This window comes from Aspergillus tubingensis, assembly GCF_013340325.1.
Source record: "Aspergillus tubingensis WU-2223L DNA, scaffold_3, whole genome shotgun sequence".
NCBI classification, from domain to species: domain Eukaryota; kingdom Fungi; phylum Ascomycota; class Eurotiomycetes; order Eurotiales; family Aspergillaceae; genus Aspergillus; species Aspergillus tubingensis.
Genome location: NW_023336277.1, coordinates 1160388 through 1182062, shown reverse-complemented (window position 1 = coordinate 1182062; position 21675 = coordinate 1160388). Strand labels below are relative to the sequence as shown.

The window sequence follows — 21675 nt, the reverse complement described above, 5'->3', positions numbered from 1 at the left end:
TAGTAATGACTAATTTCCTATTGCAAAGAGATCACACGAAAAGATTACATAAACTCTAGGGCAACACGACGGCAGGCTTTGATTCTGACACTGGTCAATCGATTATCCACACTAACTAACAATACAAAACGACTGGCCAGCGTCAGACTCTGTATCGTCTTCCTTAAGCCGTCATTGTTTTATAGAGGACCAGTTCTTGAAGTCAGCTCTCGGAGATGCTGAATGCAGATCAACAGCACACCAGACGATCAGGTGTATGATCTGACATCTCACCTGTGCGAAGCCCCCAATGCTCGCCTTCCTGACCGCCGGAGCAGTCATAGATGCATCTCTCTTCGGTGCTGGACTGTGCCTGCCCTCGCACATCGAAGGAAAGCTCGTACAACGTCGAGGAAGGACCCAAACATCCATACGTCGAATGAGTACGTCAAACAATTTAGTCTACACCATGTTTTTTGCGTCCATGACAATATTGCCCCGAGGCCAAACTCATGGTAACGGTCCGGGCAGGATCACCTGTCTCGACAATGAGTAAATGTTCGGTCTCCAGTAAACTGGCCCTGGCCTCTCGTGCGATCTGTTTATTGATAGAGTTCTTGGATACACATTTACATGTTGCAGTGCATGCAAGTGTAATTAATTCCCCGGTCGGCACTGGTGCTAAGCAACCATGTGCGGAATATGAGAACAATACCTGTCTTGATGCACGTGTTACAGGAGCTCTCTGCTCTATAGTGAAAGTGAATCAGAGTAATAACCCAGAACTGTGGCTGACTTGAGCTGCTGTTTATCCTTTCTGTCACAGAGTTCGCCTCCGCAGGAGCATACAACAAATGCTGGTAGCCCAGTGCCTGTACTGCGTTAACGCCGAGCTCTTTTGCATGGGTCTCTTGGGAGAGATGCCCGTCATGGAGGGCAGATCAATCATCCGGTCTGAGGAGTGAACCCAGCCGCCTTCGGTACGTGTGTTCTTGACAGGCTTTCGCGTATGACTCCCTGCACTCGTTCCTATCCATGATAGGCAAGAATTGGCGGGTTGATGTGTATAAGAATATGAAGGAGTAGAGACCGGTATATCACATGATTGATGAGATTGAAAATGGGATCCGGGTATCTCATTCGAACGATGTGAAGTAGCTTGTCATGAGTACGGCTAGGAGAGGAGACTAAAAAGGGTCTCTATAGGATTCATCGACAACCATTTTCTCAACTGCTTTATCTCACACCTGGTAAGGCCCGCACTCCTTGTTGCATTCACGTCGGTTGTATCAGGATACGAATGTTGTGGCTGGCCGTATCAGCTGTTGGTCGAGTGGCAAATCTTTAGCTTAGTGTGACCGTGATTTCGTGATACAGCATTCACGTTTCCATGCATGAAGAGTGCAAATTGCGCGGATTGAAGCGATGGAGGCATTTTGGGGCCATACAAACCATTTCAAAAGTTGAGGCACCTGCATAGCTAGCATCCATATGGTGGGTTCAATGAGGTAGATAAGTAGGAATCAATTTCAATTGAACCATAATGTCGACTCATCTGATGAGGCGTTGAGTCAGATCTCAGCTCTCATATACAAAGCTCTTAGTCTGCTCGAGGCAAGGTAGATTGCAGGAAAGATCTGACAGAGAGGAATGCTGACAGAACTGAATATTGATGTCCATTTCAGATGGGATGCATAAATACAGGTTCGAGGGAGGGAAGGAGGGGTTGCACCAGGTATGTGAGGAAAACAAGTTGGAGCAATCAGCATACGACCGCTGTTGTGAGGGAGCTGGAGGCGAAGGTCACATGTATGTTATAAAGGTGTATTCGTCGCCCGAGCTAAACACAGTTGATATATTCGACTATCCATTACTTGCAGTATGGCCCTCACGAGCGATTGAGTAATACTGGGATTCACGCCGGACTGAGCGGGATTTCTCTCCATCATTTATTATTTCGACATGGTGAATGGGATACAAAGTCGTGGAATATTGTACTCAGCTACTTATGCGCCACGCTCATCGGAGGGGCGTATCTACTTCACTCACCAATTACCCGCAATGGCTCAGTGGTCATTTCCGCGTTTGACGTCTTCTTATTCATTGGATACCATTTCCTGGGCATCGTTGGAAGTATCCTTGTTCACAGAGGTCTTTTTCATCGTCTATCCAGATTCCCGGGACCATTGGGTGCACGTTTGTCCACATTGTATCTTACAATCCAGACATGCAAGAGCATGAAAATCCACCAGGATGTCCATCGACTTCACCAGCAGTATGGGGACTACGTGAGAGTCGGTGAGTGATGTCTCATTCAAATTCCATCAGCCGTATACCGAATATTATTGACAACAGACAGGTCCCATGGAAGTTTCCATCATTGACCCTGGGGCATTGAACCCTTTGTATGGTAATTCTTCCGAGACAGCTAAAGGGCCCTGGTACATATTGATGGAGCCCCTGGATGGCCTTGTCTTCACTCGGGATAGGAAAGAACATGCTCTCCGCCGGAAGATTGTGGACCAAAGTCTTAGCAGCAAAGGTGAGAGAAATCGCAATATCCGGAAAGGTTTAGTACAAGATTTCTAACCCAACCAAATCCAATCACAGCCCTCGTGACATACGAGCCAGTAATAGCCAAATGCACCGAGCAGCTGTTGCAGATAATCGAGGGCCGATCGGGAAATCCAATTAACATAACCGAGTGGCTAAAACGGTACAGTTTCGAAATCATGGGTCATCTTATTTTCGGTAGACCGTTCAATACAATTTCCGAGGAAGGGGGAGATACCTTTCTACTGGATTCTATCCATTCCGACACGAATATGATGGGGTATTTGAGACATATGCCTTGGATACCAGCCCTCTTGATCAAGACACCCCTTTTTCGAAAAAAGAATACGCGGTTCTGGACGTGGCTTCAGACTAACTTTAGACAGAGAACAGAGGTATGCATATTACCTGCGGCCAATTATTGACCGATCACTGAGTCCAAGTAGAAAGGATCACCGAATCCTGACATCTTCTCCTTGCTACTTAGTGCTCACGGAAAAGGCCCAAAGACAAGGCTAGATACCTACAAGCTATGTGGACTAGGGTATTCTATCTTACTTGCAGGAAGGTAAGATATTGCTATCGCAACTGAAGGAGGCCGTTCTCCCATATTTAACCACCGTATTTCGTCATTAGCGATACGACATTCTCCGTGGCTACAAACGTTTTCTTTAACCTAGCGCGCGATCGCGCACTTACACACAAGTTGCAACAAGCATTAGACGATGTTCCCGACATGAGCGAGCATAATCTGCGGAAAATAGACCTTCTTAACGCCGTGATCTATGAGACGCTTCGCTTATATGCGCCCGTTGCCGCGGGTCTCAACGCATTACCCCCAAGGAAGGCATCCACATAGGAGAAAACTATATTCCCGGCAACGTTCTCGTCCAGATCCCTATATACTCCATCCATCGAGGTGCGTCCTATTCAAAGCATGACATTTGATGAACATAGTGTATAACATATGTTAGATAAACGCTCATTTGAGTGGCCTGAAGAATTCCTCCCCGAGCGTTGGACCACAAAACCCGAGCTAGTAAAGAACCGATTGCTTTTCATTCCTTTCCAGACTGGTGAGATGCGTCCCCCAAGCACCTTGTACCCTTACAGACTCCTGACCTCATTCAAGGGCCGTATGCGTGCCATGGAAGACAACTTGCCATGATGGAATTAAGGCGCGTCACTTCGGAGGTCCTTCGGCGATAGGATGTATCATTTGCACCAGGACAGACAGAGCGAGACTTTTTCAAGCGCCCACTAGACTTGATGATTCTAATCCCTGCATATTACATTTGCACTTTACTTCGCGCAGCAGATGAGAATTGCTGGATCGATATTATAGCGCAAAACAGTCGCTACTGATACGTCACGAACAATATGAGATTGCATAATTGTGCTCTATTGATGTTGTTATACAAGAAGCACCAGGGACAGTACCAGATACCTTTTCTATCAGCATTCGTAAAAAGTTTTAAGCTGGACTATGGACAAGCACCCTGACTCCTTCAGACTCCCTTTCAGGTAAAGAAAAAAGGTATCCACGGCCCAATGTCATCGCATCTTCCCCAGTGTCGAAAAGCTCCAGCCTTGGTGCACCCGGTTTATACAACTCAAATATAATATGACATAGAGCAATATTCACAACGCTAATTTTAACCACTGAGATTAGCAGGCCGTCACAACTTGAAGCCTTGAAGCACTTCCTGTTAGTTTGACGACAAACACTCACTGTTTTCCAAGACAATCCCTTGATCCTTTGCTGTATGGAACGAAATACTCATAAGCTAGCGGGTTTTGGTCCTTATTTGACTCAAGCCAGCGCTCGGGCCTGAATTCCTGTGGCTCTGGGAAGATTTCTGGGTCCATATGCATCCAGTACGTAGTCATTCCAACTGCGACCTAGACTGATGTGAGTACTTTAATGGCAGTTGAGTCTCAGGACAACATGTGTCTTAAGTACTCACCCCTTTTGGAACAGTCCATCCTGCAACGTAAGATTCATTATCAGGGAAAACCCGAGTTGCCCGTTTCAGACGTCCTCCACCAAGCCTGCGGATATTAAGTTACCGTTCTGAAGGCTTGACATACTCTTTCCGCCTACTATACGTACCGCAATGTCTCTTTAACACAGGCATCCAGGTACGGGAGCTTTTCAAGCTCTTTCCACGTAATTTCAGAACCAGGACTTTCTAATAAGAATGTCTTGATCTCATTCTGTAAGGCCTGGCGTGTCTTGTGACTCAGAGCCATATGTAAAATGAGGGTCTGCAGACAGGTGGACGTAGGATATATGCCGCCTTCTTGGATGAGCTAAACAAGGGTGAATAATGTCAACGCATACTTGATGAAAGGGACGCGGGGAAAGCTGCGAACCTGTCCACCTTGATCATATATATCATCCCCATACCGCTGCTTGGGTGCCTCTGTTCGTTTCGAGTTGTCAAAGTTTACAGTTGGAGAGGGTCGCAGGCAATCGGTGAAGCTCTTCTCAAATTTGTAGTCCTATTATATGCTGATATTTAATTGAGGCTGAACTAAACTCTTGCACAAGCTCGGATCTCAATACATACCCCATATGGTACTTTTGCAGATGCGCGTGATGAAAGAACCTGCACAAACCGCATGCAAAGGCTCCTAGCAGTTCGTGGTAAGAGAAGCGTTACTAGTTGGGAAAGAAGGACTATGCTACATACCTTAAAGGCTCTGGGAGCATAGCTAGGGCTGGGACCGCCATCACTCCTTTCATTCGCGCCTTGAACCTACAGCGGCAAGCATTGTCAGCCAAGGATAGTGCACTCGTGTGGCGACATGGAAAAAAAAAAAAAAACAAACCATGCAGCATTAAATTCCGGATCTGAAAGATAACGTGTAGGCATTTCACAAACAATCGATGAAATGAGGTCTGTTTCACGTCAAATCCTTAGCACCAGCTCTCTAGCTTGCCAATTGGCGTACATCGATGACATACCAACAGTAAGAGACAATGTGGCATAGTTCATGTTAACTGGTTTTCCGGTGTCTCTGAACTCTTCTAGCCGGGAAGTGAACCTCTTGATAGAGCTAACGATTCGCGGCTCTGCAGCCATCATAGAAGCTCTGGAAAAGTATCTGTCTATAGGCGCTCGAAGGAAACGATGGGTATCGTGCGTTCTCATTTTCTTGATATAGCCTGTTGAATATTGACGGTCGGGTTTAGCTTTGCGCTCATATTTGCAGTTGCATTGTGAGAAAGAGGAAAGGCGAGCGTAGCGTTCATATGGACATCTCAATGAACAAACCTTCAAAATGAGTTCCTCGGAAAGCGCCGGGATTTATATCGGTCCTCCGAGACCCTGCTGTGACGAAAAGATGTTTGAAGTACCCAGGGTCCGAGACATGAAGTTCATCCGGGGTGATTTGTATAACAGGGCCTGCGGGTATCCATGTACTTGTGAGTATCTCGTGCTCCTTTCTCCATCGAATTCAATTTCGGGGAAGTCGATGGACTCGAGGACATACCATAGCGTTGGTGCATTTCGTTTATTCTCCGGAAATACTGGCCCGGCTTGAAGAAGTCGTAGTAGAATTCATACCCATATGTTACCCTCGCAAGAGGCGAGCCTGGGAAGCGACTCAGTGGACTTAGCCAAAGACGATAGATTGTAAGTGCGATGAACCAAGATACATATCCCGCGGTAAGGTATGCTGCAGCATCAAACCATGTAAGGCCGCTTAAAACGGTCATATTGCCTTTTCAGCACAGAGGTAATCAATTCAGTCAAGGTTACTTGGTATTCCACACGGATTAGAGAGAAACCAGTACAAAGAGAGATCAACGTAGTAGGGACTCGTTTATGTGATTATGGCTCGATGCAACATGCCAAATGACCCCGACCACCATCCTCGGATACTTATAAACGGTGTATGCCGTGGCGTTCATAATCAGCCCTGAGGAGAGGTTCGAGCTCATGATGATGTTATAGACTTCCATGTCCAAAAAATTCGTAGGAACACCCCTTTCAGCTGGGATTCAGTCAAGGCCCAAGAGTCTAACAGTCATAGATTCTCGCTAGTAGGGTTTCGTCTGCTTGGTAAGGCTCAGCATTCCGAACCTAAACAGTGGACCATAATCCCGCGGAACCTGGGGGTTAGTCAAGGTTCGTAGCTAGGGGCAGTACCGTTAATACCCATTGCGACGACTATTCTAGATGTTGCATTGGGCATATGTGCATTGTATTTACTTAGAATACGAGGCGTGGTAATAAAAGAGGTACTATCACGGCAGTACAAGGTGCTGTGGTGGTATCAGAAGGTGCCACTGTAATGTTGACCAACAATACAACGGTAGTTGTACGCCTTTCCTAAATGCTCGCTATACCTGCAAAGTTTCTAAATGCTCCCAATATAAATATCTGCCGATGCTTTCCAAGATTTAGTAATTGGGGCTATCAGTATTGAGCAGCACTATTATTGGTTCCTGTATGCAGCCGTCCTTGTACTTCTTAGTTAATCGGACTTAAACTACATTTAGAGAGACAGCACACCCTACCATCCGACAACAAAATGGCACCAGGATCTCATTACCAGAACAAACAAGATGCTATTCTTACGAAACAACTCCATGGAACAACAGGGAAAGCCCAAGGTCTCTTGGCCATGCGAAAAGACTTCAAAACCCACAAGGCCGTACTTGACGGGTACTTCGAGTATTTCGGAAGAAACGTCGTTGAAGAGGATAGAGAAGGTCAAGAAAAGGTAAGGCGGTGACTGGTGCCAAGCAGGATATTCATCAGGACTAACAACTCTCTGCAGAAACGGCAAGCGGAATACATAACTATGGTAAAGCCGGTGCAGTATTCGGTGTGTACGAGTGGCTTCTCACCGACAAGTACGAGGAAGAAAATACCGAGCATCGGCAGCTTGCTTTGGGGATCCAGCAGGGGAACGGAATTGCCAAGCTGTTCACGATCTCCGAAGGTCTTGATGCTATGAAATCCGCCGGATTTGAGATTTTGCACCATGAAGATTTTGCGCATCGGCCTTGCACCGCACCCTGGTATTACCCACTTGATATCAGTCTCTGGAATGCCCGTCACTATGGAGATCTGTTCTACTACGCCTTGATGAGTAAGTGGGGAAGAACTGCCACCCATTATATGTTGAGGGGGTTGGAAACCGTTAGGGCTGTTCCAAAGGGCACTACTGCGGTGGAGGATAGCTTGGACCTTGCTGGGGATTCTCTGGTGGAAGCGGGAAAGAAGGACATTTTCACTCCCATGTATCTCATGCTAGGCCGGAAGCCGGATGCCTGAACACAGATATTTGAATATTACACCTTTGTCGCCTAAATCACAAAAGAATGTTTTCTTTCAGGGATGTATCAGCCAATAATCAGCCTTGATTGGCATGTTTAAGCTTGAGAAAGTGGGCGCGTTGTACATAGTAACCTCACTGTGTAACATAAACGTAGTGACGTGCTTCATGACAGCCGCAATCCGTGGACCTGGGAAAGTTTACCTGTGCCACAATTCCAAATTGGTTGTTCATACTGGTGGGGATCGGGCGTGGCTGGATTGCTGGCTGAACGCGTGTGATTGCAGCGGGTGTTGACCCAGGAATGCAAGGAATAAATATCCGCGGACTGACTTATGTTCCCGGAACACTCATTGCTCACCGAAAGCGGCTCTTGATTTGGTTGGCATGTGGAGTGGCATGTACTCAAAATGCTGTCTCGAGTGAGAAAATACGAACTAACCACGGTTGAGAACCGAGAATCAGGAGTAGTGTGCGATAATCCACCAACTACCCAAGTGGCATCTGGATATCGACTAATGAGAGCATCATTCATCTCATGAAGGAGCTAAGGCTCCAACAAGGTTTTTGCGCTGGACGGGGAGATCAGTGTTCTAGACACATCGCTGAACATGGCTTTGACCTGACTATTGTACCTATCGCGTTATCCCTTGAGACATAATGAGGATGTGTTACCACAGTCCAGCAAGGTCCACGAAGTGACCGCCAAGAATTTTGTGACTTCCTTCATTGGCTCCATCACTGATGGTTTGGCTGTCGGGGTTTTTGTTTGGTTGAACGTAAATCTTAATGCTTTTGCCAACTTGTATACCTCTATCAATACGTACTCCAATCGAACTATCATAATTTTAGCTGGTATAATCCGACTTCCGGGGGCGTTGCTATCCCCGGCAGCGGGTCCCAGAAGCATCTGTTTTGTCGAGGAATCTTTGTGAGCTCATTACCGAAGTGAGCAGAGTACATCCAGAATTGCACCTATTGCTTCTTCTCCTTCTTATCATGACTGCTTTTTGCAGCACTACCTACGTGCCTGGCTTACCGATTTTCACAGCGATGTCAGGCTGCTGTTATATTTCTGGTGAGTGTGACAACTTGTAACTTGTGATATATAGATTCGTCCAGCCTCCTCAAGCAGCTGTTCTCTTGATCAATACTTCGCGTTCCCATTTTCGACAGGTCCCTTATAACCTCATAAGTAAGGGGATGAGTCTATGTGTGGTAAATTGTCAGATCTTTAATTCCGAGGACACGAGATTATCTGTCACGGTCTCCGAATACGCTTCCGGGAGTAGGGCTGAACTTTCCATCGTCTTCGAAACTGGTTGCAAATATTGGTAGGTTTGCAACTGCTTCCCACAGAACATCCAATAAGGCTGTGCAACGGCTTTCGGGGTTTCCCAAGGGATCCCTGGAGGTTGCCATACCCCTTGGAACATCAATGATGCTAAAGCTTGCATCCCACTGGCTCTACTCGTACTTCGCTGCGGGTCGGTATTTACCAGCTTTAGTGAATTAAAGTGTAGGGCTACACAGCTTAGTAATAACAGCGCAATGCATGCACTGGTGGTTATGCTTGTTGTCATGTGATGGAGCCTGATTCTGCAAAGCGCGTTGGCCATCGAGCAAACTCAGTATCCAAATACACGACAGCCTTGTTGCCTTGATGCCATGACCATCGAACAAGCCATGCTCCATACAAGAAAGTCTTTTGGTAGCCCGCGACCATTATCTGTGCAGATAATGAGCACAGCGCGATATCCTCCATGGTCCTTTGTTCGATCGGCAAGTACCAAAACAACTGACACAAATAGTCACTACTTTAATTACACATCCGGTCGTTGGCTACACGATGAAAGTCTTCAATTAGAGAAACGTCATATTACATTTAATGAATCAGCACTTCAGCAAATTACTGGACAGACACTCGGAACCCAATGTGTTGCAATGGACAAATTGTGCGAGGGGATGTTCAACAAGGTGTTCTCTCTAAAGATGGCGAATGGTAAGGAGGTCTTGGCCAGAATTCCCAACCCGAACGCGGGCCATCCTCATTATGTTGTTGCTAGTGAAGTAGCAACTCTTGATTTTGTACGTGAGATTGGATCTAGATGTCGAACCAATGTCCTAATGCCGAGGGGATAATCCCCGTCATAGTTGCGTGCCAGTCTTAAGATACCTGTTCCCCGGATTCTCTCGTGGAGTTCTTCGTCGCAGACTAACCCAGTTGCTGCGGAATATATCATCATGGAAAAGGTACAAGGGCAGCAACTCAGCGAGGTCTGGGATACTATGTCTGAGGCTCAACGCTTCCGCCTGGTGAGGAACTTGGTACATATTGAACGCAGATTGATGGAAGCGAAATTTACTCAACATGGCAGTTTGTATTATCGGGACACATTCCCGCAGGGAAGAAGCATTGCTGCCCTACCCGGTCTAGATGACGATATCCAATCCAAATATGTATTCGGCCCGACAACTCAGCGGTCCTTTTGGGAAGACGAAGTGGAAAATCTAGATATTGACAGAGGCCCCTGTGAGTGTAGTGCCAGTCACCTCCCAGAAGTCTCTTATTAAGCTTGACAACGCAGGGGAATCGGCCATGGGGTATGTTTCCGCCGTTACAAACCGTGAGATTGTTCGTATACGACATGGACACAGCAACACCAACCATACCACTGTACCTTTGGGGAGGACACCAAAGCGACGAAAAGAACATATACAGCTCCTTGAGAAATTCCTGGCTGTGCTCCCTCACATACTACCGTCAGATAACACGCATTCCCCCGTCATGCTGCACCATGACCTTCACGCGGATAACATATTTGTCGACGGACATGATCCAACTCGGATTACAAGCATAATTGATTGGCAAGCAGTACACATAGCGCCCCTATTCCTCACGGCAAAGTTCCCCTCGATATTCAATTGTGATGACTCTTATATCTGGGGTGCTCTGCAGCCTAAGCTACCTACGGATTTTGACGTGCTCTCGACCGCTGAAAAGAAAGAAGCCGAACAGAAGCTAGAGAGACTGAGATTGAAGAAGTTTTACGAGCTTGCCTCCCGGAAATTCAACCCGTCTCTTGTTCATGCCATGGACCAAATGAGAGATGATGATGACCCCACCAGCTTTATATTCCACATTGTCAGTCAGACTTCCAGGGACGGGCCAATACCGTTAAGAGAGCTTTTGATACAGGTATATGAGAAGTGGGACAGAATCATGGCACAGCGAGGTTCAACAAGCCTATGCCCCATTTACTTCTCAAGGAGAGAGATTGAGCAAAGCCGGCAGCATGCAGAGGCATGGGCGGCCGCGTTCAGTCAATTCAATAATCTGAGAGCTCAAATAAGTGATGAAGAAGGATGGGTCTCACATGATGACTACGAAGAGGCCAGGAAAAGGTGGAAGGAGAACGAGAAACTATTGCAAGTTTTGCGAAAACAATTGGAAGCGTTGGTGTAAACTATACTACGTTCACTAACGGACACAGTCTTTCATGTATCTTATTAGAGATACTTTTCTGAATAGATTGCGAAGGGTTTACTCCTATATCGGAACTTTCACAGTCAAAATTCTTTTTTCATGACGCCTGTATGCTGTTAACGTGTAATATGCGCTTCCGAAATGCCAACAGAAACATATTATAAAAAGCTAATTTCCGTGTGAACCTGCGCTCAGCACATGGCTCGGGAATTCCAACCATTCCGACCAAGCGGGCCCCAATTAATCAATAACCGACTCGATCAGATATTGCCCGCCATAGCCCAAGAACCATCATTGGCGAAAAGAATGTAGAACTACCCCGTAATCTGCCATCACAGTAAGGGCGTCGGGACTACGAAGTATTCCGACGGTACACTGACGGGTCATGCGAAAACTCCAGTAATGCAAGCGCCTCAGAGTGTATTGCCGACTGCAATGCTTCGATTGTTTGTCGATACGTTTCAGTGATGGAGGGATCCAAGTTGGACTGCTGTATGAGTGCCAATAGGTGGCTACATCCTGGGCCCAGACTCCCATCGCTCTGTAACTGTCTTTCTGCAGAGTCCAAAGTCTGCCCGAGATTACTAGTCTGCAATAACATGATCCAGCTCTTTCCGATAACGACACGCACATCTTGATGTAAGCGGAGATAAGGAACAAAGGAGTCGAGAAGTCCATAAAGTCACCATCACGGGAGATGAGAGTTTAGTATGTGCAACCCGAGCATGGAGGTGAATCGTGGAATGCATGCTCCAGGGTCATCTGCATCGCTTGTTGCATGAAAGAATCTCAATGCACGATTCTGTAAGTGGGGCAGTAATGGTCGTGCTGTTCACGGCGGATGACACTGAGATGCGTGGCAGCGAGAGCCAAGAGCTCGTTTAGAAGATATGGAACCCTCATCGAGTATCTGGTAATGTCGGCAGGGACCATACTATCTCCGGGCTATTATGCTCATTGAGTGAGTCGATGGCCTCAATTAACAACTGATACAGGAGATCCGTGTCAAGCATGTTGGCTGCTGCCTCTCCAAGGGGGATTAGCATCAGCCACCGTTGAATTCGAATCTGTCGTCTCCCCTGTTGAGGATGCTGGCATGAAAGGGGTCTGTCTTCGAGACCTGGTGGGTCTGATTCAACGGGGCGGTATTTCTACGAACTCACAAGTCCGCTCTGATATTGTACATTGCGAACATACTGGCCGTTGTTCATCGCACTCTTCTACACGTCAATGTCGTTCAATTTTCATAAAGGGTCTACATAACCTTGATACGACGGCGCTTGCACTCAATGCAGCCAAGACGGGATTTCTTATTATTTACTCAAGCTAGTCCCTTTTGTAAGAGGCACACGTGAAAGGCAGTCCTGGCTTGACCTGTTCTAGCGTCATCACCGAGGCACCTTGACTGTGAATCAGAGGGTATGCACCCCCTTAGATGGCCCGTGCATACGCGTATCCCGCCGAAGATTCCCCATCAGCCGTCGCCATCAAGGTTTAACTCCCCTTTTCTACTGGTCCGTTGACCCACAAGGCAGACGATCAACATCAGCCTGGCCCGTGCATACACGTACGGCAAATTGGCAAGCGTTGGCCGGTAATACTCCCGAAATCCACCAGACCTCCTGACGTCTCTGGATTTCCCCCATCTGCGCATTAGAAATATAAGCTCATTCCACGCTGCTGAAATGATGTTTCGTTATCAACCCTGTTTTTATCTTCGGAAACCATGCTGTTTCCCATTGTTGGAGAGCTTCTCCCTCTGTCGCTGGGAATCGTTTCGTCGGTCCTATCCGCCGCAGCCGCCGAATCATTTCCGTCACCCGAGCCAATTGAAGTCGTCCAACTGCCACTACCACCAGTCGTGCCCACAGACGATGTCGGTGCTTGTACCCGCCGAGTTAACCCTCATGGCACTGGATGCATGGGGAAAACATCTCTCATGCAAGGGGGCAACTTCTCCCCGGACGGAAATTACGTCTGGGCCAGCCTTAATTTCACCGGTGCCCCAGCCGCACCAGACCCAGCAAGCATCTATACGGGAGTCCAATTGATCATGGTCAGCACGAATGGGACCAACTTCTCCACTGGCGACCCATGGAAGTGTGTGACTTGCGGTGTACCGGAAAACAACAAAGTGGGCAGCACATCCTTGAGCGATTACCCCCAGACTTTTGCCGACGGTCGACGCGCAATGGCTGGAACCAACATCATCGAATGTCGAGCGGGTCAATTGGCAAGTGATGAGTGCACTCCGGACCAAATCTATATCTATCCCATTCGAATGAGCAACAAGGCCGATGATTCCGGGTCGGGAGCCAGCATCCGCGAGCTACGCTTGCACCCCGATAACGTCCACCTGGGTTTCAACTCATACAGCACCACCTCATCTGGTCAGCTGAATGAGAATGGATATTTCGGCCGACTGCACTTCAACGAATCCCCAACTACAGGGTCTCCTCGCAGTGCTCGATATGACGTCGTGAATGTGACTGTCCTCGTTTCCCCGAACGGACTACAACCGTACAGCGTCACAGGCGATCGACTTTACGTTAACCGGGAGGCCATAACCGTGGGAGAGTTCCGAGGATTCACTGGCCGCGGTAACGAAGTCCTGTATATAGGTAGTCCTTGGGAATCCTGCAATGTCGATCTATTTGCCGTTGATTTGGCTACTGGTCGCGTCCGCCGTGTCACCACGCACCCTGGCTACGTTGACCCTGTGGGTGATTCTCCGGATGGCCGATGGCAGGTCATCTTGGACACCCGTGGCACGGACCGCATGGAATTTTTGTCGGGGATGCGTGGCATTCCTCCTGTGACGGACCTGATTACAATCGCTACGGTTTCTTCTGTGCGTAATAATGGGGTTCGACGCTACTTCCAACCTTGGCTGCTGGACGCTCAGGGTGACCACGATCCCAATTACTACGGCCAACAGGTCAATGCTGATGGGAACGGACAGCCTGGCAGCGTTAATGACCCCAACTGGAATGCTGGAGCAGATCCACGGTGGTCTCCTGATGGAACTCGGATCATGTACTGGCAGAAGATGGTCATACCTCCTGCTTGTGGCGGTACCAACCCGCTACCATGCCCCATATCCACTGAGCCCGGTGGCCGAACCACGCGTTTGATGATGGCCCGACTCACCAGTCGGCAGCCTTACCATACTGACACTGTGCATCCGGTTTCCGATACCGTACCATGGGGACTGCCGTATACCCCAGGCAACACCAGCATTCCCGAGGTCTTGAATGTGCCCCCGGGCAACTTTACGCTCCATGGACTCCACTCGGGGTTGGCCCATGTTGTTCTCCAAAAGAGCGAGGCCACTTCCGCTATCAACTTTATTTCGGCCACCTACCATAACTACTCTGATGATGGCCTTCATTACATAAATGGATATGAGTCGGTGGCCGCCACTACGTTGTCATATTCATCTACCCGCCTCGACTGGCATTCCAACCTTACCGGAAATGGAGTTTCGTCTAGTACGAAGATAACCAGCCCTGATGGATTTCATGTAGTTGACGATGCCATGACTAATATCTTCCACGCCAATGGGACCCTGGTTACTACCGTCGATGGGGTGGTATACAAGCAGCCATTGAATGAGGCGTAAATTACCACCAATTCATGCCTCGTTGTATCCGTCTGGGGTTATCAAACCCAATTTTAGTATTCCATATTTCTGTCCTATTCGATATTATGTATTTTTTGTATTTCTGCCATACATCGCGACCATCAACACCTTCCGCCACAGTTTGCTCAAGCACGGGCATAGAGAACACACAATTCCTACAGCCACCATCTACCCAGCAGCACATCCATAAGTCCCTATCTATGAACGACATTGGACTAACACCGGAAGCTACCGGGGTTCAAAAGCAAAACAAAGCAGGTGCCATGGCGTCAGCCTCTGCAAAAGCCTGTGGCAAGCTGCTAACCAAGTACGCGTCCGGCGCGGTTGTCAATATTTCACTAGCGGCTGCAGAGGGATTCCGCGTTCTACCCGGTCTGTATGGACACAAGGTCCACGATTACGGCCAAGTTATGGGCTGGAAAACTGGGACAATGGCTGGAGCCAAGTCCTTTGCTTCGGGTATTGGTGAAGGAATGACGGATATCTTTTACCAACCATATAAAGGGGCGAGAGATGATGGGGCGGAGGGGTTTGCGACGGGGTTTCTGAAGGGCAGTTTTGGGACGGTTGGGAAGATAGCTCATTGGTATAAGGGATCTTTCATACCTTGATATTGAGATACGGGGTGGAGAGGTTGTGCGAATACTTGCTAACATATCGAACTTAGGCTCTTTGGGACTCGTTGCCTATCCCGGGCAAGGCGTGAAACGGACTATACAACATGCTACGCGAAATAAGCGTCGGAAGCAGGTCATCGGAGCATACTTCGGCAAGAGAGAGAACGGGGGCTTCAGAATGCGGTAATCCTGGACTTTTTCGACCTCCTGACGCAGAATGTAGGAGATCTGAGCAAAGATGATTATCTATGATTGGAAGTATTATATTGTGGGCCTCCAGTGATAAGTGACAACTTGTGCCAGAGCGACAACAACAAGGTCATGACTCCACACATTCTATAGACCTTACCTACTTTTATAATATACGGAAAGTGTAGGAAACTCGATTCTGATCCACTTTCATTGAATGAATTCGTTCCAGTAAATGAGTGAGAAGTCTTGCATTCGGGCACAGTCCACGGTCGGAGCCTGCGAATACTGCACCGCTTCCGATTCGCCAGTTGCCCAGTCACGGCTTGAGCCACGCCATACAAATGAATTCGGATTTTCTTCATGAGCAGAGAGGACGTAGTAAAAGTAATAAAATTTGGTCCGTATAATACAACTAAAGCTCCAATCTCCCCTCTGCCAATATGGGCTGATGAACTGCGTGGATGATTTGTAAGAAGCCGTTCTGACAAATCCAGGGATCGGCACCCAATTCAGCAGCCCCCACTAATGACGTTAACGAAGGATTCTACAATGGCCTTCTTTACCCTTCGCGTACCATACTACTATACGTTCAATCGTCGAATAGCTTCGGTGATCATCTGCTGGCTTTGATTTCAAAGCATCAGAGGGTGGATACCTTGCATATACGGATCTCCACTGTCGTTATATATAGTCGGGCGTCACGTACTCGAACAGAATACATATGCTTAGGGAGAGCCAATAAATCTTGGGTTCAACCCATCCAATTGTTTATATCTTTCTCTTACCATGGCATCCTACATGATTACAGGCGCTTCCCGTGGCATTGGTCTTGCCACAGCCCGTACACTGGCCTCCAAACCCGCCAGCGAAGTCTCCGTCATCTTTGCAGCGGCACGTACCCAGACCGATGATCTAAAACGTCTCGTGGCGCAGTCCCCCGGGCGAGTTCATCATGTATCCATGGATGTCGAAAGCAAAAATAGTATACGAACGGCAGTTGGGACCGTTGAAAGTGTGCTATTAGGGAAAGGTCTCGATGTCCTGATCAACAATGCGGGTATCATGCCCTCAACCCGGGGTGGCATCGAAAATATGTTAGCTGCAATTCTCCTGCTTGCATTCATTGCGCTGCTGACACTCAATAGGGATAATTTAGACTCTGTCTTCCATACCAATGTCACCAGTGCCCACATGGTGACAAGTGCCTTCTTACCACTCCTTAAGAAAGGAAACCAGAAGAAAGTGGTAAACATGTATGTCTTCTGCCCCTCGCCCAGACATCGGGTACTGTGATTCTAATTGCGTCCAGCTCGACAACACTTGGCTCAATCACGATGGCACCCAGGTTCGCACTGTTTCCGGTGCCAGCTTACAAAGTTAGTAAAGCGGCGCTAAATATGCTTACCGTGCAATACGCGCAGTCTTTCGCGGATCAAGGATTCACGTTCCTTGCAATCTCACCGGGTGTACGTTACTTATCGCCGTGTCTTAAAACAATCATGGAACTAACTTCTTCGAAAGTGGGTGAAGACAGACCTTGGTGGAGAGAGGGCGGATATAACAGCTGAACAGAGTGTACAAGGTCTGTTGGATATCATAGTTCCTGCAACTCAAGAAGATAACGGGAAATTCTTCAATATTCGAGTTCCCGGATGGGAGCAGGCAGAAGGGTTGAACCAATATGATGGAGCAGTGGTGCCGTGGTAGGCCATATTGGAGTTTCCTGCCTACTTTTGATCTGTCCTTCTCGATCCCATGTATACTTTGTGACGTCGACCCTTCTGCAGAAGTGCAGGCACGATAATATCATCCAATGACATTGCATTACACTACGCTTCTACCATCCTATGCTGAAGGGAATAAAACCACTGTAACTTGTCATATTTCCTTAGAGCTTCAGTGGATGTTCATCTGCGACAAGCAATGCCTTGTAGCGAACCGTGTTACGCTGCAGGCTTTCCATGGCCTGGTTGACCTCCTCTGTAGAAGTAAGGCTAAAATTGCTTGTGGCAGGTCGCACTCCCTTGTCCGCACAGAACTGCAGCATCTTGGCTAGATCCCCACGGGATGCGACCAAAGAACCTTGGATCCGAAGGCCCTTGTTGATCAGCATGATGGTTCGAATAGCAGCCGGTTGAAGAGAGACTGTCAATGGATAGACTGTTCCATGTACTGCCAGAAGAGAAAGAATGCTGTTACCGGGTCCATGCTTAGTTTGAATGATCAAAGTGACGAAAATAAAATCAATGGCTTACAACGTATAATCTTCCGAGCTGGAACCGCACAAGAGAAGGTGTTTCAGTGGCTCCATATCTAAATGTAGTTGTCAGCGGATAACTTGGAAATCAATCAGTGTAGTCAGACCTTCCATTGATTTGCCGTTAGTCAGATAGTATTCTTTAGCCCCAAAGGCTAAGCAGTCCGCCTTCTTGGACTCCGATCCGGAGAAAGCAACAACATGATATCCCAGCGCAGCCGCCATTTTGATGGCCAGATGCCCCATGCCGCCGATGCCCAATACTCCAACACGATCTCTAGGCTGCATGCCGTAACGACTAAGCACAGTCCAGACAGTAGCACCACCGCACATCAGCGCCGCAGCATCACCAGAGTGTAGCCCATCTGGAATGGGTATAAGGGCGTTCGCGTTCCAGATAGTTTTAAAGCCGAGGCAACCGCGGTCAGGGTCAGACATGCCATAAAGGTCTTTTCTTTGGCAATATTGGTCCCAGCCTACAGAGTGTTTCGAAATTAACTATCTAAGCGACAATACTCAATATTGAATGAAGGATGTGGCAGAGTCATTTACCTGATGTGCAAGATTGACAATCCCCGCACGTTTTCTGTACGTAGCCCATTCCAACACGGTCGCCGATGCGGACGCTCCGCACATCGGCTCCGATCGCCCTAACTATGCCGATTCCCTCATGGCCTAGGACTTGCTGAGAATGTAGATAGATGCTATCTGTACCACATATACTGGCATGCGTCACTTCGACGAGTGCCTCGTCAGGCGATAGTTGGCGGGTGATATGGTCAAGATAAATCTGACCGGAGGGAGATGCTCGGTAAACATCCAGTATGTGGGTCATAATGGTAGATGTCAGTGCTGAGTGTCAATGAAAGGCCACGGAAAAAAAAACAATTCGTCGCAATAAAGGATTGGAGAGAGAAGGCGTTGTTCGGCTTCTAGTCCAGGGTATATACAAGGGAGAGTATAGGCCTTTGCTCCAATGTTTTTTTCGTGAGGGGTGACATTCCTCTTTCAGTCTCACACCAAGCTACGCCTATAGCGAGCTAACGAGGCAAGGGTTCTCACTGAAGCTGCACAAAACGGTACACTTGCAGGGAAAATCTCTTGGAGTTCCTCACTTTGCCTTGGAAGCAGTATTTTGTTGACTGAGGGGATGGCGGAAATGGCGCAGATATTGGAAAAGGAAATCGATACAAAGAAACCCGATCAGGACGTCGTCAGTACGGCTAGCTAGCCAAATATCTAGGGCTATAGTAAAATGCCCTTTCTTGGATGTGACAAGTTACATACATGCCCCTGAAATTTTACAGCTTCCCCCTTGACTGAATTTCCCGCACAATCCTGCACTGCTGCATGCCTTCTGCCTCTGCGCGTTCGAGAAGCTTCCTGCGGAGGATTTTACCACTGGGCCCTTTTGGAATGGCATCTATGAATTCAACTTCCGACAGCCACTTGTGACGCACTTTCTGAGACCGGATCAGCTCCATCAGCTCCTGACCCACAACGCGCCAAGAAATCTCCCCAGTTGCTCCACTGTCAGATGTTCCCTTCATCACCACATATGCCTTCGGTCTTTGTCCCGAGTATTCCTCGGGAATACCTACAACCGCTGCATCCGCCACAGCCGGGTGCTGCAACAAGCTATCCTCTAACTCTACAGGAGACACACCTATGCCTTTGACTTTAATCATATCTTTGATCCTATCGGTGATGGTCAGAAATCCTTCGCTGTCAATGAAACCAACGTCACCGGTGCGTAGCCAACCATCTGGAGGAAAGGTCTTGTTAGTAGCCTCATCATTACCTAAATATCCCATGGCTATTTGCGGGCCTCTGGCGTGAATTTCTCCCTGTGCATTATAACCCAAGGGAAATGATGTCATTGTATCAACAATCCGCAGCTCTGTATTAGCCATGATGGTACCAACAGTATGCGCATACTTGTATCCCCCTTCATTAAGGGAATGGGTCGTTAGGGCGCCACAAGTCTCCGTCATCCCGTAGCTTTGCTTCAGGCCAGTTCCGGGATAAGCTTTTTCTAGCTGGCGAAGTAACTCTGTTGCAATTGGCGCTGCACCAGAAGAGAAGGTTTTAACATGGGAAAGATCATACTGTGCCACTTTTGGATCATTAAGAAGTCGAACAATCATGGGGGGTACAATTGGCACTTCCGTGATTCGGTGCTTCACAATGGTGTCTAGCATGGATTCCATGGTGAATGACGACAGCATCAATACCTCCATATCACGCATTATGGGCACGTGTATCAGATGGATCAATCCTATGACTTGTAGTCGAGTTTATCAGCCAATACCCAACATACATCCAGAGGGGACACAGTCCTACCATGATAGAGCGGGAGCACGGCGAGCATCTTCTTGTTCTCGATGTCAGACGTTTGCCCAGCTTGCATGCACTGTGCTATGATATTATGATGTGACAGCATGACCTGCCATTCTATATTAGCAGGTATCATAGAAACACATGAAGACAAATGCAATAGTTTGAAACTTACAGCTTTTGGCCGTCCCGTGGTTCCACTACTGAAGTTCAGGTATCCACACGAATCCCGGTTACTGCTCCCATCCAGTATTTTGAACGACCCCTCCTGACCGCCAGGGCCATAAGATCTTCCAATATCAATGCAATCCTGCAGCGTTGTTTGAGAATCCTGTCGCCCTTCCAGCAGGAACACCCTCGCATGCGGAATTCCTACCCTGTCTGCTGATCTCATAACCTTAGACAGACAGGAAGGAATGGTGAAAATGAACTTGGCGCGTGAAGAAACGAGGAGATAGACTAGTTCATCTGCACCATGAGCAGGGGATGCGCCTGCTACAATACCACCTAATGAAAGTCAGTAAACCAAGCATACCTGTTTAAGGACGCCAATGAAGCGTGGGTGACAACCAGCTCGAACAATCGCCATCATTGCTACTGCATACTGTATCAAGTTCGGACTAAGAATGATGATGGTGTCACCAGGCCGAAGGCCATGGTTCTGTACTAACGCGGTTGATGCGAAAGTGGAATAAGCTTTCACATCCTTGTAGCCTATCCGCACACCCGTGGCAGCATTGTTGAAGCCACCTCTTTTTGTAGCTTGTTGCGCAGTGTAATGCCTGGATTCGAAGAGCCAGTCCCAAATAGTTACGTCTGTGGGGACTGCTTTTCTGTCAGGTTGAAAAATGCGCACTGTATCGCAGTATGGTCATACCATCTAGCCTGGGCCTTGTTGAGGAGAATATCATGGTGGAATGGAAGGTAAAGCCTGATTTACTTTCCAAAAAGTCACTGTATCAATAACTGTACTATGTGTATTGGAGGATCCCGACAACGACAAATATATGGTTGTTGGCTTTAATCAGATACTTGTTCTGTGGCATGCCCCTCATATTGCAGTCCAATCCTTGTTACCCCCATGCACTTCTCCATTCCTGACGATGCAGACCATCCTTGTTAAACCAATTCAAGGCACGCGCCCTACAGCGGGAGTAAGGACAACGGAGCAAGAGAATGCAGCAAAATCAGTTGTATTGCCTATCTAGAGCGCGCAGCGAAACGAGCGCGATGAGGGGCTTCCTGTGGTGGCCCGAGCGCCAACCAAGCCTACATGGGTGACTGCTTCAACAAATCATTGTCAAATTGTCACTGG

The 21675-nt window shown here is 47.9% G+C and overlaps 9 protein-coding genes across 9 annotated transcripts; 6 read left to right on the top strand and 3 right to left on the bottom strand.

Moving 5' to 3' along the window:
- Positions 1–2232: 2232 nt before the first annotated feature.
- On the top strand, positions 2233–3391 carry AtWU_01573 (cytochrome P450; the record flags this gene model as incomplete). Its single annotated transcript, XM_035496687.1, has 5 exons — positions 2233–2254; positions 2339–2521; positions 2590–2927; positions 2979–3100; positions 3169–3391. The coding sequence occupies 5 exons, from the start codon at positions 2233–2235 to the stop codon at positions 3389–3391; spliced, it is 888 nt and encodes a 295-aa protein (XP_035352580.1).
- Positions 3392–4260: 869 nt separating this feature from the next.
- On the bottom strand, positions 4261–6259 carry AtWU_01572 (cytochrome P450; the record flags this gene model as incomplete). The annotated part of the gene is made up of 10 exons (XM_035496686.1): positions 4261–4434; positions 4500–4584; positions 4646–4845; positions 4909–5037; positions 5106–5169; positions 5229–5294; positions 5368–5437; positions 5504–5704; positions 5814–5945; positions 6034–6259. 10 exons carry the CDS (start codon positions 6257–6259, stop codon positions 4261–4263), a joined length of 1347 nt encoding a protein of 448 aa, XP_035352579.1.
- An 818-nt stretch (positions 6260–7077) lies between these two features.
- On the top strand, positions 7078–7826 carry AtWU_01571 (sterol 24-C-methyltransferase; the record flags this gene model as incomplete). Its single annotated transcript, XM_035496685.1, has 2 exons — positions 7078–7258; positions 7327–7826. The coding sequence occupies 2 exons, from the start codon at positions 7078–7080 to the stop codon at positions 7824–7826; spliced, it is 681 nt and encodes a 226-aa protein (XP_035352578.1).
- Positions 7827–9819: 1993 nt separating this feature from the next.
- On the top strand, positions 9820–11293 carry AtWU_01570 (phosphotransferase family protein; the record flags this gene model as incomplete). Its single annotated transcript, XM_035496684.1, has 3 exons — positions 9820–9915; positions 9982–10360; positions 10416–11293. 3 exons carry the CDS (start codon positions 9820–9822, stop codon positions 11291–11293), a joined length of 1353 nt encoding a protein of 450 aa, XP_035352577.1.
- A 1747-nt stretch (positions 11294–13040) lies between these two features.
- Positions 13041–14936, top strand: AtWU_01569 (uncharacterized protein; the record flags this gene model as incomplete). The annotated part of the gene is made up of 1 exon (XM_035496683.1): positions 13041–14936. The coding sequence occupies one exon, from the start codon at positions 13041–13043 to the stop codon at positions 14934–14936; it is 1896 nt and encodes a 631-aa protein (XP_035352576.1).
- A 221-nt stretch (positions 14937–15157) lies between these two features.
- On the top strand, positions 15158–15663 carry AtWU_01568 (UDP-glycosyltransferase/glycogen phosphorylase; the record flags this gene model as incomplete). The annotated part of the gene is made up of 2 exons (XM_035496682.1): positions 15158–15523; positions 15625–15663. 2 exons carry the CDS (start codon positions 15158–15160, stop codon positions 15661–15663), a joined length of 405 nt encoding a protein of 134 aa, XP_035352575.1.
- An 889-nt stretch (positions 15664–16552) lies between these two features.
- AtWU_01567 (SDR family oxidoreductase) lies at positions 16553–17473 on the top strand (the record flags this gene model as incomplete). Its single annotated transcript, XM_035496681.1, has 4 exons — positions 16553–16860; positions 16912–17019; positions 17076–17232; positions 17288–17473. The coding sequence occupies 4 exons, from the start codon at positions 16553–16555 to the stop codon at positions 17471–17473; spliced, it is 759 nt and encodes a 252-aa protein (XP_035352574.1).
- Positions 17474–17654: 181 nt separating this feature from the next.
- Positions 17655–18858, bottom strand: AtWU_01566 (NAD(P)-dependent alcohol dehydrogenase; the record flags this gene model as incomplete). Its single annotated transcript, XM_035496680.1, has 4 exons — positions 17655–17958; positions 18022–18079; positions 18131–18499; positions 18576–18858. The coding sequence occupies 4 exons, from the start codon at positions 18856–18858 to the stop codon at positions 17655–17657; spliced, it is 1014 nt and encodes a 337-aa protein (XP_035352573.1).
- A 466-nt stretch (positions 18859–19324) lies between these two features.
- AtWU_01565 (acetyl-CoA synthetase-like protein) lies at positions 19325–21271 on the bottom strand (the record flags this gene model as incomplete). Its single annotated transcript, XM_035496679.1, has 5 exons — positions 19325–20301; positions 20367–20469; positions 20536–20867; positions 20982–21185; positions 21238–21271. The coding sequence occupies 5 exons, from the start codon at positions 21269–21271 to the stop codon at positions 19325–19327; spliced, it is 1650 nt and encodes a 549-aa protein (XP_035352572.1).
- Positions 21272–21675: the final 404 nt, after the last annotated feature.